Source organism: Xiphophorus couchianus, chromosome 18, assembly GCF_001444195.1.
Source record: "Xiphophorus couchianus chromosome 18, X_couchianus-1.0, whole genome shotgun sequence".
Lineage (NCBI taxonomy): Eukaryota > Metazoa > Chordata > Actinopteri > Cyprinodontiformes > Poeciliidae > Xiphophorus > Xiphophorus couchianus.
This window is the reverse complement of record NC_040245.1, coordinates 24,665,126-24,678,601: the sequence shown is the minus strand read 5'-3', so window position 1 is coordinate 24,678,601 and position 13,476 is coordinate 24,665,126. Positions and strand designations below refer to the sequence as shown.

The 13,476-nt window shown below is 40.9% G+C and overlaps 1 protein-coding gene and 1 pseudogene across 1 annotated transcript; both read left to right on the top strand.

Annotated features, from left to right (window-relative positions):
* The first annotated feature begins 200 nt into the window (after positions 1-200).
* Positions 201-4,069, top strand: LOC114161495 (extracellular calcium-sensing receptor-like). Its single transcript, XM_028044795.1, has 8 exons — positions 201-274; positions 549-843; positions 940-1,229; positions 1,327-1,619; positions 2,260-2,465; positions 2,579-2,800; positions 2,888-3,011; positions 3,081-4,069. Exons 1-8 carry the CDS (start codon positions 216-218, stop codon positions 3,977-3,979), a joined length of 2,388 nt encoding a protein of 795 aa, XP_027900596.1. The 5' UTR covers positions 201-215; the 3' UTR covers positions 3,980-4,069.
* A 3,231-nt stretch (positions 4,070-7,300) lies between these two features.
* LOC114161474 (extracellular calcium-sensing receptor-like) lies at positions 7,301-12,846 on the top strand (annotated as a pseudogene).
* The last annotated feature ends 630 nt before the right edge of the window (positions 12,847-13,476 follow it).

The following is a 13,476-nucleotide window of genomic DNA, read 5'->3' as shown; positions in this document are numbered from 1 at the left end:
CAGTGAGTTTGTTCAACCTGTTAATTGCAGTTGTTGCTGGCTCCTTTAATGATGACGTGGTAAGAACCATTCAGTCAACAGACGCTCTGAACGGTGCTGGTGTCAGCGCCGAGGCTCCATTGGTGAAATGTAGCCTGCAGGGTTCTGCCCGTCTGCCTGCCTTTTCCATGGATGGGGACTTTGTGATTGGAGGGGCTTTCTTTATTCACTACCAAATGCACACACTGGTAAACAACTACACCACAAAGCCTGAGCTACCAAGATGCACAGGAAGGTTAGTAAGAGGGAGAAATGTTGCAAATTATGTGTCATTTTGTTATGATCTCCAAAGAAAATATATCTTTACAGTTGCATAGATGTAGCTATAGATTTATTGATGATGACCTCAATGTGGGCTCAGCTTCATTCAAGTAAAATGTTAAAATCTCTGTTATCAAATTGTCAATAATCCTATTTATTTTTTTCCACAACTTGCTCATACTGTTTTTCAGGTTTTTTTTTTTATTATTAATACTTTTATGTCGGGATTAACATTTCATTCTGTGCAGCTTTAACGCCCGGGATCTGCGCTTCTCCCGCACAATGATCTTTGCAATTGAGGAGATAAACAACAGCACAGAGCTGCTGCCTGGCATCAGACTGGGTTATCAGATCTATGACACATGCTCCGCCGTGCCAGTAGCTGTACATGTGGCATTTCAGCTGGAAAACGGTCAGGACCCTGTGTTTTACAAAGGAGATAACTGTTCTCAGTCTGGAGTGGTGGTGGCTGCTGTGGGAGACTCTGGATCCACTCCATCCATCAGCATGTCACGCATCATGGGGTCATTCAACATTCCTCTGGTAGGAAAAAACAGGTTCATTGCAAACAGAAACTCTAATACACATATTCTCTATCACATCTTTGTTGTGTTTTTTTTAAAATCTTTCCTCCTGCAGGTGAGTCACTTTGCCACTTGTGCCTGCCTGTCTGATAAACAGGAGTACCCGACTTTTTTCAGAACGATTCCCAGTGATTATTACCAAGCCGCTGCGCTGGCCAAACTGGTGAAACACTTTGGTTGGACGTGGATAGGAGCCATCCATTCAGACTCAGATTATGGAAATAATGGCATGGCCTCTTTTCTAGAAGCTGCACTTAGAGAGGGGATCTGTGTGGAGTACATTGAATCCTTTTATAGAAGCAACCCACAAAGTAAGATCCAAAGAGTTGCAGATGTTATCCGTAGGTTTGTACATTGATTTTTTTTTTCCTGTCAATTATGTAATTTGAATATAATTTTAAAGATTACCTCAGTCTGAGCACTAAACACTTTGTCTTTTCAGTTCAACAGCAGTGGTTGTAGTAGTGTTTACAGCTGTTGGAGAAACGAAAGTTCTGCTGGAGGAACTGGCCCGGGATCCTCCACCTCGTCAGTGGATCGCGAGCGAAGCCTGGATAACTGACTCAAACCTGATGAGATTCAGTTTCTGCACAGGGGCCATCGGTGTGGCCATTCAGAAATCTGTGGTCCCAGGTTTGAGAGATTTCCTTTTAAATCTCTCTCCCTCTGAAGTTTCTGCGTCCTCAGTTCTCACTGAGTTCTGGGAGGATGCGTTCAACTGCAGCCTGACAAAAGGTGAGAAAGTTTTATTTCTTTCTCCCTCAGTTTGTTTTCGGTGTAATCACAAAAACTAGTAACTGTATGCATTACATTAAACAAAACAATTGTTTTCACTTGATGATACTTGACACATAATTGGTAAGAAATGTTTTCCAGTCATTTCTCAGGGTGTGAATTGCTCCTTCTGCTGTTATTAGATGTGCCAGTTTCATGTTTCTTTATTTGATTTGGATCAAAGTGTTGATTTGAAATACCCCAAGTAATATATATTTGTAAAAAAACACTCCCAGACTTTTTATTTATTGTATACGAAACATAATTTTCAAATTAATCAAGTACAATGGCAAATTTTTTTTATAGTCTAACAGTTGTCAGTCATAAATTTAAGCAGTAATATAAAACTGTCAAACTATTTGTGAAAGAATAAGGTGTACGCTGAACCACCAAGTTACTAATTTTATGTTAACCTACAATATTGTAATTTTTGTGAAAGTTTGGCTGTTTAGTCTTGAAAAGAAAACTCAAAGTTGTATAATAGTTATCATGCTATAACCTGAGACTATGTGCAATAAAACTAAATTATTTGCATGATTGTTTGATCAATTTCAGATTGTCTCTTTACATCAGTTTTATTCACTAATTTATTTGTCCTCAGCTTCTAAACTAAACAAGAGAGTGTGTGATGGAACTGAAGATCTAAAAACCCTTAAAAGTCCGTACACTGAAACATCTCAGTTAAGAGTTTCTAACATGGTGTACAAGGCTGTTTATGCAATAGCACATGCTATACACAATGTAATATGTGAGGAAACAAATGCAACCACACAATGTAATAAATACATCAGACTGGAGCCCCAACAGGTCAGCTTGAATAATAAGTAAATGCCAGAGTTTAAAATCTGTTGTAAATTTCTTCTTTATTCATTTCTAACCTTGGTATTGATTTCTTACTGTCTCCTTTTCTTGGTTCGTAGGTTTTAACTGAACTAAAGAAAGTGAACTTTTCTCGAAATGGCTATCATGTGTCATTCGATGTTAATGGGGACCCCATAGCTTTTTATGAGCTGGTAAACTGGCAAAAGAGTGAGAAAGGTGTTATTGAGCCGGTAACAGTGGGATACTACGACGCATCACTGCAGAGGGGGGAACAGTTTCGTATCAACAGGAACCTAACCTGGCTGGAAGATGGCACACAAGTACTTTAATTTATCAAATGAAGAAGTTGCAAACTAGTTAGACTAGAATTTTGCATAATAATTGTTTAAATGTTGTTTCTGTTTCAGGTTCCAGTGTCAGTTTGCTCAGAGAGTTGTCCTCCAGGAACTCGTAAAGTGTTGCAGAAAGGAAAACCAATCTGCTGTTATGACTGTATACCATGTCCTGAAGGAGAGATCAGTAATATGACAGGTACATTTATTTTCTATGTAAATCACTTCATGAAAATATGAACTGTTGTAATGGCTGTTTTTATTTTAGATGCTCCAGATTGCTTCCTGTGTCCCAGAGAGTTCTGGCCAAATGCAGAGAGAGATGCTTGTTTTCCCAAACCTGTGGAGTTTCTTTCCTTCGATGAAGTCCTGTCAATCATCCTGACTGTATTCTCTGTTGGTGGAGCCTTACTGGCCATCATTACAGCAGTGATTTTCTTCTATCACAGAACAACTCCAATTGTCAGAGCCAACAACTCTGAGCTGAGTTTCCTACTTCTTTTTGCTTTGACTCTGTGTTTCTTATGTTCATTAACTTTCATTGGAGCCCCCTCTGAGTGGTCCTGCATGCTGCGGCACACAGCGTTTGGCATCACATTTGTTCTCTGTATCTCCTGTGTTCTTGGGAAAACTATAGTGGTTCTAATGGCCTTTAAAGCTACACTTCCTGGTAGTAATGCAATGAAATGGTTTGGACCTGTACAGCAAAGAATGACTGTAGTGTCTGTAACTTTTATTCAAGTTATCATATGTATCATTTGGTTGGTTGTGAGTCCTCCCTTCCCAGTGAAAAATCTGACCACCTACAAGGAGAAGATCATCCTGGAATGTGCGTTAGGCTCTGCTGTTGGTTTCTGGGCTGTGCTCGGCTACATCGGCCTGCTGGCTGTGTTTTGCTTTGTGTTAGCTGTTCTAGCTCGGAAACTACCTGATAATTTCAATGAAGCCAAGATGATAACCTTCAGCATGTTGATATTCTGTGCAGTCTGGATCACCTTCATCCCAGCTTATGTCAGCTCTCCTGGAAAATTGACTGTGGCTGTGGAAATATTTGCTATTCTGGCCTCCAGTTTTGGACTGATACTGTGTATATTTGCTCCAAAGTGTTTCATCATTTTGATTCAGCCGGAGAAAAACACTAAGAAATTTCTCATGAACAAAAACTAATCCCACATTGTCAAAGACTTGAAAACACAATCACTTTTTAAGCAGAGGTGATGGCAACTCATTTTATTTCAAAAAGTTCTAGAATTGGAATTCTTAACATAATTTTAGTAAATTAAGACATTTCATATGACTACACTAGACTGACATGGCGTTTGTAAATGTTAAAAAAAGCAAGGAACACATGTAGCAACAGGCAAATTCTGCCGTATGCACAAAAAAAGCAAATACATTGAAGTGTGATTTAAATTAAAAATGTAGATGTTTTTACTTGGTGTCTGTAAACATTTGGTTTCAACTGTATTCCCTATATGTGATACGTGGCAGAATAATTTCCGGTTCAAAAGTCAACTGCGCTGTTATCCTATCAGTGATAGCCCGTGTTTTTCACTGCACCTACTTCTTGTTTTTTTCCCTTCTTACATAATAGTTGTGTAACCTTGTGGACAACAGTGTTTATATGAAATAGTTGTAAATTCCCACCCGCCCCTGGCCCTTGAATGCATCATGCCCCGTTTCCCCACCTTCACTTCCGTTCGCAGCGTCGTTGGGCTCATTAGTGTGTATATAAGCACCAGGTGTGCCCGCCAAGTTTAGAGAGTCGGATCTGTCGGATGAGCGCTGGCGCCGCCAATTTTTGGCTCCTGCACATTTGTGCTGATGGTAGGATAAATGGATTTTTGTTGTCACCCGTGTTTGATGCTGTGCAATGTTAGGTCGCTTTTTATATTGTTGCTACCATCTTTCTGAGGTGCTTTCTATGACGCATTTCAGTGGTTCTTTGCTGCAGCATCTGAAAGTATGCTGTTGTGTGGCTGATTAAGGCAACAATTTTTCATCTGTGACCAGCCGGGGTGGGGGGTCTTTTTAAACAAGATGCACCAGAACACAGAATAGTCCACAATATTTTTATTAAACAATTTAATTAAAACATTTCTTTTTTTAAAAAAAAGAAACATGACTTCAGGCCTACTACTCGGTCCCTGGAAAGAAAAGGGATTATGTGAAATAAAGGCAATTTAAATTATTCCAAAAAGATAAATAAACAAAACATGCAATGCAGAAGAAAACAAATTAGTAAATCAAAACAAAAGAAAGCAAACGCATTAGTAATTTCAATAATAAGCAAACAAACTGTAAAAGGAGAAAAAACAAGCACTTCAAACGGTGGAACAAATTGTCGTTGTCCAATTTCAAATGCCTTTCGATGGGGCCAGAGGAGTCGGGGCCCCGCTGGCTCAGCCTGTCCAATCAGCAACAGGTTTCCTTCAGAGCGGCCCAAACAAACACCGGCAAGACAAGAGAGCAGAGCGTCCAGGCGCTGCAACTCCAAAACAATCCTAAACCAGAAAACCTGTGAATTCAGGTAAAGTAAATTAACATCTAAACCGGCAGCTTACCTAGGAGTGGAAGCACAGCCGACCAGGAAGGGAGCGGATCAGCAGGCGAGGACTTGATGGAAGCCGCAACAACCTGCAGCCGCTAACGCCAACAGAGCAACGCTGCAGAAACGCACGGCAGGTATAGCAAAAAAAACAACCACAATCCCAGCCCAGATGGTACAAATGGCACTTACGATTTCAGATGAGTGGATCAAGCGCACCAGCCACTCTTTGCAGCCGACATGTCGTAGGGGAAACAAAGACACACGCACCTTCTTCCTGTTTAAATGTATTGGCGGTTGGCAAAAAACGTTGGGTGAGCATTACCGCCACTTCCTGGTATGGAGTGTCACACGCACCTTGCAGCGGCCTGCTGGGCTATAAAGCTATCTGTCCCGCCCACCAATCAACGGCGCTTCTTACTACACCTGGTGCCCAGAGTTGGGAGGGTGGAACACCATCCCACCACATTACTTTAAGTGGTTTTATTGTCAGCAGACACTTTATTGTTGTTTTTGGCATTACAGATTGCTGATGTTGCATATTGTGCTCTCACCTGCGTGCATTTTTTTTCTATGCTTTTGGTTAAATTGTTAATAGGTTGAGCTAAAGAGCTGGAGTTGTAGCACAGGCACCACAAAACCAAACTGTTAGTTCATATTTTGTATGAATCAGCTGATTGGGCACAGCGTCATCGGACTGGGCTGACGCAACGTGAGACTTGGGTTTTTTTGTGTGTTTTGTCCAACATAATTTTGTGTCCTTAATTTGCGTGGTTACTAATTTAGTTTGCAGTTGTTTTTGTTTTAAGCCTCAAATTGCTTCTTGTGTCCTGAGTTGCTGTGCTCTATTGGGTTTTAAACTAGAATAATAAAGTATTTTTAATATTGTAAAAGAATGTATAAATATATATTTTGTATGTTATTTCCGTTTCCTCATTTTAAGCCAGACCTACCTGTGTACTGTTAATTGGGAACCCTAGGCTACTTGATATTTAAGAAGTCTACCAGTTGGCTTTAGGGCCACGTCCTCTGTCACAATCCAGATTCTTCCCCCGTGTTACAGTTGGTATAAAATTAATTAGTTAGCTTAAAGTTGCAGTAGGGAGTTTTAAGAAAAATGCTGACTTAGCCCATTGTAAGGGAATAATAAAATATATTTTTTAAAAACCAATATGTTTTTATTTAAAAAAAAAAAAACATACCTTCCGCAACTTCAATGGTGAAATACACTGCTCAAAATAATAAAGGGAACACTCAAATAACACATCCTAGATCTGAATGAAAGAAATATTCTCATTGAATACTTTGTTCTGTACAAAGTTGAATGTGCTGACAACAAAATCACACAAAAATCATCAATGGAAATCAAATTTATTAACCAATGGAGGCCTGGATTTGGAGCCACACACAAAATAAAAGTGAAATAACACTACACGCTGATCCAACTTTAATGTAATGTCCTTAAAACAAGTCAAAATGAGGCTCAGTATTGTGTGTGGCCTCCACGTGCCTGTATGACCTCCCTACAACGCCTAGGCATGCTCCTGATGAGGTGGCGGATCGTCTCCTGAGGGATCTCCTCCCAGACCTGGACTAAAGCATCCGCCAACTCCTGGACAGTCTGTGGTGCAACGTGACGTTGGTGGATGGAGCGAGACATGATGTCCCAGATGTGCTCAATCGGATTCAGGTCTGGGGAACGGGCTGGCCAGTCCATAGCTTCAATGCCTTCATCTTGCAGGAACTGCTGACACACTCCAGCCACATGAGGTCTAGCATTGTCCTGCATTAGGAGGAACCCAGGGCCAACCGCACCAGCATATGGTCTCACAAGGGGTCTGAGGATCTCATCTCGGTACCTAATGGCAGTCAGGCTACCTCTGGTGAGCACATGGAGGGCTGTGCGGCCCTCCAAAGAAATGCCACCCCACACCATTACTGACCCACTGCCAAACCGGTCATGCTGAAGGATGTTGCAGGCAGCAGACCGCTCTCCACGGCGTCTCCAGACTCTGTCACGTCTGTCACATGTGCTCAGTGTGAACCTGCTTTCATCTGTGAAGAGCACAAGGCGCCAGTGGCGAATTTGCCAATCCTGGTGTTCTCTGGCAAATGCCAAGCGTCTTGCACGGTGTTGGGCTGTGAGCACAACCCCCATCTGTGGACGTCGGGCCCTCATACCATCCTCATGGAGTCGGTTTCTAACCGTTTGTGCAGACACATGCACATTTGTGGCCTGCTGGAGGTCATTTTGCAGGGCTCTGGCAGTGCTCCTCCTGTTCCTTCTTGCACAAAGGCGGAGGTAGCGGTCGCGGTCCTGCTGCTGGGTTGTTGCCCTCCTACGGCCTCCTCCACGTCTCCTGGTGTACTGGCCTGTCTCCTGGTAGCGCCTCCAGCCTCTGGACACTATGCTGACAGACACAGCAAACCTTCTTGCCACAGCTCGCATTGATGTGCCATCCTGGATGAGCTGCACTACCTGAGCCACTTGTGGAGTCCGTCTCATGCTACCACGAGTGTGAAAGCACCACCAACATTCAAAACTGACCAAAACATCAGCCAGACAGCAGAGGTACTGAGAAGTGGTCTGTGGTCCCAACTGCAGAACCACTCCTTTATTGAGTGTGTCTTGCTAATTGCCAATAATTTCCACCTGTTGTCTATTCCATTTGCACAACAGCAGGTGAAATTGATTGTCAATCAGTGTTGCTTCCTAAGTGGACAGTTTGATTTCACAGAAGTTTGATTTACTTGGAGTTATATTGTGTTGTTTAAGTGTTCCCTTTATTTTTTTGAGCAGTGTACATTAGTTTAACCGGCCTGTGACATTACCTTGTTGTGTGATTTTAAAATAGCTTTAATTCACACTGCAGTGTCAAACTTGAGCTATATTTTTTTTGAGAGTTTTAGCTAAGCACTTCCTCTAACAGGCTCAAATACTTATTTGCCAACGTAGATAATACTGACATTAATCTGAAGGTATTACAGAGTTGCCCCAAAACTATTTGTATGCAAGTTAAATTATTCGACACAATTAAAAGCAAGAGTGAACAGCTGAAGACCTGTAGAGTACAAACATACTTTCATATGCCACCGGGGAAAAAAAAAAATCAGCCCAACCAAAGCGAATTCAGTCAGTTGAAGGCGGTGCTTTTGAACCAATTAAGTTCAAGAAAAATCATTCTTTAAACGTTATCAAAGATGACTGGTGATGTCATGCGTTTTCCAATGATCACCTGATCTGTTGTGCGCCGTAAAAGACCAATAAAACACACTAGCTGCCTACACACGCTTGGAGAATGGAGATTGGCCTGAGATTAGCAGTGAGTTTGTTCAACCTGTTAATTGCAGTTGTTGCTGGCTCCTTTAATGATGACGTGGTAAGAACCATTCAGTCAACAGACGCTCTGAACGGTGCTGGTGTCAGCGCCGAGGCTCCATTGGTGAAATGTAGCCTGCAGGGTTCTGCCCGTCTGCCTGCCTTTTCCATGGATGGGGACTTTGTGATTGGAGGGGCTTTCTTTATTCACTACCAAATGCACACACTGGTAAACAACTACACCACAAAGCCTGAGCTGCCAAGATGCACAGGAAGGTTAGTAAGAGGGAGAAATGTTGCAAATTATGTCATTTTATTATGATCTCCAAAGAAAATATATCTTTACAGTTGCATAGATGTAGCTATAGATTTATTGATGATGACCTCAATGTGGGCTCAGCTTCATTCAAGTAAAATGTTAAAATCTCTGTTATCAAATTGTCAATAATCCTATTTATTTTTTCCACAACTTGCTCATACTGTTTTTCAGGTTTTTTTTTTTTATTATTAATACTTTTATGTCGGGATTAACATTTCATTCTGTGCAGCTTTAACGCCCGGGATCTGCGCTTCTCCCGCACAATGATCTTTGCAATTGAGGAGATAAACAACAGCACAGAGCTGCTGCCTGGCATCAGACTGGGTTATCAGATCTATGACACATGCTCCGCCGTGCCAGTAGCTGTACATGTGGCATTTCAGCTGGAAAACGGTCAGGACCCTGTGTTTTACAAAGGAGATAACTGTTCTCAGTCTGGAGTGGTGGTGGCTGCTGTGGGAGACTCTGGATCCACTCCATCCATCAGCATGTCACGCATCATGGGGTCATTCAACATTCCTCTGGTAGGAAAAAACAGGTTCATTGCAAACAGAAACTCTAATACACATATTCTCTATCACATCTTTGTTGTGTTTTTTTTAAATCTTTCCTCCTGCAGGTGAGTCACTTTGCCACTTGTGCCTGCCTGTCTGATAAACAGGAGTACCCGACTTTTTTCAGAACGATTCCCAGTGATTATTACCAAGCCGCTGCGCTGGCCAAACTGGTGAAACACTTTGGTTGGACCTGGATCGGAGCCATCCATTCGGACTCAGATTATGGAAATTACGGCATAGCAACCTTTCTTGAGACGGCACGCAGAGAGGGGATCTGTGTGGAGTACATCGAATCCTACGACTGGACCCACCCACAGAGCAAAATCCGAAAAGTCGCCGACGTTGTCCGGAGGTTTTTTTGCGTCACTCGCTTATGTCATATGTGTTTGTATACATGTGACTCAGCAAATGATTAGTAATATGACTGAATTTCTGTTTCTTCAGGTCAACAGCAACGGTAGTCGTGGCATTTGCAGCTCCTGGAGACATGAAAATCCTCTTTGAAGAGCTGGCATGGCAGCCAGCTCCACCACGTCAGTGGATTGGAAGCGAAGCCTGGATAACTGACCCAAACCTGATGACATTCAGTTTCTGCACAGGGGCCATCGGTGTGGCTATTCAGAAATCTGTGGTCCCAGGTTTGAGAGATTTCCTTTTAAATCTCTCTCCCTCTGAAGTTTCTGCGTCCTCAGTTCTCACTGAGTTCTGGGAGGATGCGTTCAACTGCAGCCTGACAAAAGGTGAGAAAGTTTTATTTCTTTCTCCCTCAGTTTGTTTTCGGTGTAATCACAAAAACTAGTAACTGTATGCATTACATTAAACAAAACAATTGTTTTCACTTGATGATACTTGACACATAATTGGTAAGAAATGTTTTCCAGTCATTTCTCAGGGTGTGAATTGCTCCTTCTGCTGTTATTAGATGTGCCAGTTTCATGTTTCTTTATTTGATTTGGATCAAAGTGTTGATTTGAAATACCCCAAGTAATATATATTTGTAAAAAAACACTCCCAGACTTTTTATTTATTGTATACGAAACATAATTTTCAAATTAATCAAGTACAATGGCGAATTTTTTTTATAGTCTAACAGTTGTCAGTCATAAATTTAAGCAGTAATATAAAACTGTCAAACTATTTGTGAAAGAATAAGGTGTACGCTGAACCACCAAGTTACTAATTTTATGTTAACCTACAATATTGTAATTTTTGTGAAAGTTTGGCTGTTTAGTCTTGAAAAGAAAACTCAAAGTTGTATAATAGTTATCATGCTATAACCTGAGACTATGTGCAATAAAACTAAATTATTTGCATGATTGTTTGATCAATTTCAGATTGTCTCTTTACATCAGTTTTATTCACTAATTTATTTGTCCTCAGCTTCTAAACTGAACAAGAGAGTGTGTGATGGAACTGAAGATCTAAAAACCCTTAAAAGTCCGTACACTGAAACATCTCAGTTAAGAGTTTCTAACATGGTGTACAAGGCTGTTTATGCAATAGCACATGCTATACACAATGTAATATGTGAGGAAACAAATGCAACCACACAATGTAATAAATACATCAGACTGGAGCCCCAACAGGTCAGCTTGAATAATAAGTAAATGCCAGAGTTTAAAATCTGTTGTAAATTTCTTCTTTATTCATTTCTAACCTTGGTATTGATTTCTTACTGTCTCCTTTTCTTGGTTCGTAGGTTTTAACTGAACTAAAGAAAGTGAACTTTTCTCGAAATGGCTATCATGTGTCATTCGATGTTAATGGGGACCCCATAGCTTTTTATGAGCTGGTAAACTGGCAAAAGAGTGAGAAAGGTGTTATTGAGCCGGTAACAGTGGGATACTACGACGCATCACTGCAGAGGGGGGAACAGTTTCGTATCAACAGGAACCTAACCTGGCTGGAAGATGGCACACAAGTACTTTAATTTATCAAATGAAGAAGTTGCAAACTAGTTAGACTAGAATTTTGCATAATAATTGTTTAAATGTTGTTTCTGTTTCAGGTTCCAGTGTCAGTTTGCTCAGAGAGTTGTCCTCCAGGAACTCGTAAAGTGTTGCAGAAAGGAAAACCAATCTGCTGCTATGACTGTATACCATGTCCTGAAGGAGAGATCAGTAATATGACAGGTACATTTATTTTCTATGTAAATCACTTCATGAAAATATGAACTGTTGTAATGGCTGTTTTTATTTTAGATGCTCCAGATTGCTTCCTGTGTCCCAGAGAGTTCTGGCCAAATGCAAAGAGAGATGCTTGTCTCCCCAAACCTGTGGAGTTTCTTTCCTTCGATGAAGTCCTGTCAATCATCCTGGCTGTATTCTCTGTTGGTGGAGCCTGTCTGGCTATAATTACAGGAATGCTTTTCTACCATCACAGAACAACTCCGATTGTCAGAGCCAACAACTCAGAGCTGAGCTTCCTGCTGCTCTTCTCTCTGACTCTGTGTTTCTTATGTTCATTAACTTTCATTGGAGCCCCCTCTGAGTGGTCCTGCATGCTGCGGCACACAGTGTTTGGCATCACATTTGTTCTCTGTATCTCCTGTGTTCTTGGGAAAACTATAGTGGTTCTAATGGCCTTTAAAGCTACACTTCCTGGTAGTAATGCAATGAAATGGTTTGGTCCTCCACAGCAAAGAATGACTGTAGTGTCTGTAACATTTATTCAGGTTATAATATGTATCATTTGGTTGGTTGTGAGTCCTCCCTTCCCAGTGAAAAATCTGACCACCTACAAGGAGAAGATCATCCTGGAATGTGCGTTAGGCTCTGCTGTTGGTTTCTGGGCTGTGCTCGGCTACATCGGCCTGCTGGCTGTGTTTTGCTTTGTGTTAGCTGTTCTAGCTCGGAAACTACCTGATAATTTTAACGAAGCCAAGATGATAACCTTCAGCATGTTGATATTCTGTGCAGTCTGGATCACCTTCATCCCAGCTTATGTCAGCTCTCCTGGAAAATTGACTGTGGCTGTGGAAATATTTGCTATTCTGGCCTCCAGTTTTGGACTGATACTGTGTATATTTGCTCCAAAGTGTTTTATTATTTTGATTCAGCCAGAAAAGAACACCAAGAAATATTTAATGAACAAAACGTAGTAATGTACCATGTGGCGATTGAAATCAAATTGTGCGGTAAGCCATGTTGATGCAACTGCTAAACATTTGATCCAGCTTTATTTCTTTTCACGAAGCTTTAAAATTTCAGAAATATCAGCTGCATGACGTGCCACTGAAGAGATTTTGTTGTTTCTGTTGTCTTGTTCCAAAAATAAATCATGAAAAAAACTGTACAAAAAGTAATTTTGAGGGGTAAATTTTTGCTTGAATACTTAATTATCGACAGCTGTATTTAAATGCCACTCTCCAAAGATTAAAAACATCCTGAAATATGTTACTTATTTTCAAGGCTTATATCCAACTCATTAGCCTGACTACACGATGCATCATCCTGATTCGATGATGGGATGATTTACGGATCAGCAGTGACGTCGTGTTTGAAGAAAATGCTGCATGACTTCGAAAAAATCCTTTAATGGAGAAACTAACTATAAAAGTAATGTGATGTACACTTTGATGCTTTGCTTGTGATGGCTTTGTTTTCTTTTTTGAAGAATATTAAAAAGTAAAATCATGTCTCCGTTCAGGCTGGGTTGTAAATATTAACAGCTAAAAGTACATTGTAAGTTCAAGTTAAATGGTCATTTTAAAGAGATTCACTACAAGGAGTGAAATATTTCCAAACTTCATTGCTTCAGAACACTAGAATATCACGTTAGACCCAATAAAAAACAGACATCTTAAACACAAATGTCAAACTTCTGAAAAGTGTTTACATTTTAATTCACTCTACACTTAGTTGAACCTCCTCTGGTAGGAATTACTTCAATAATGCGGCGAGGCATGTAGGCGATCCGCCT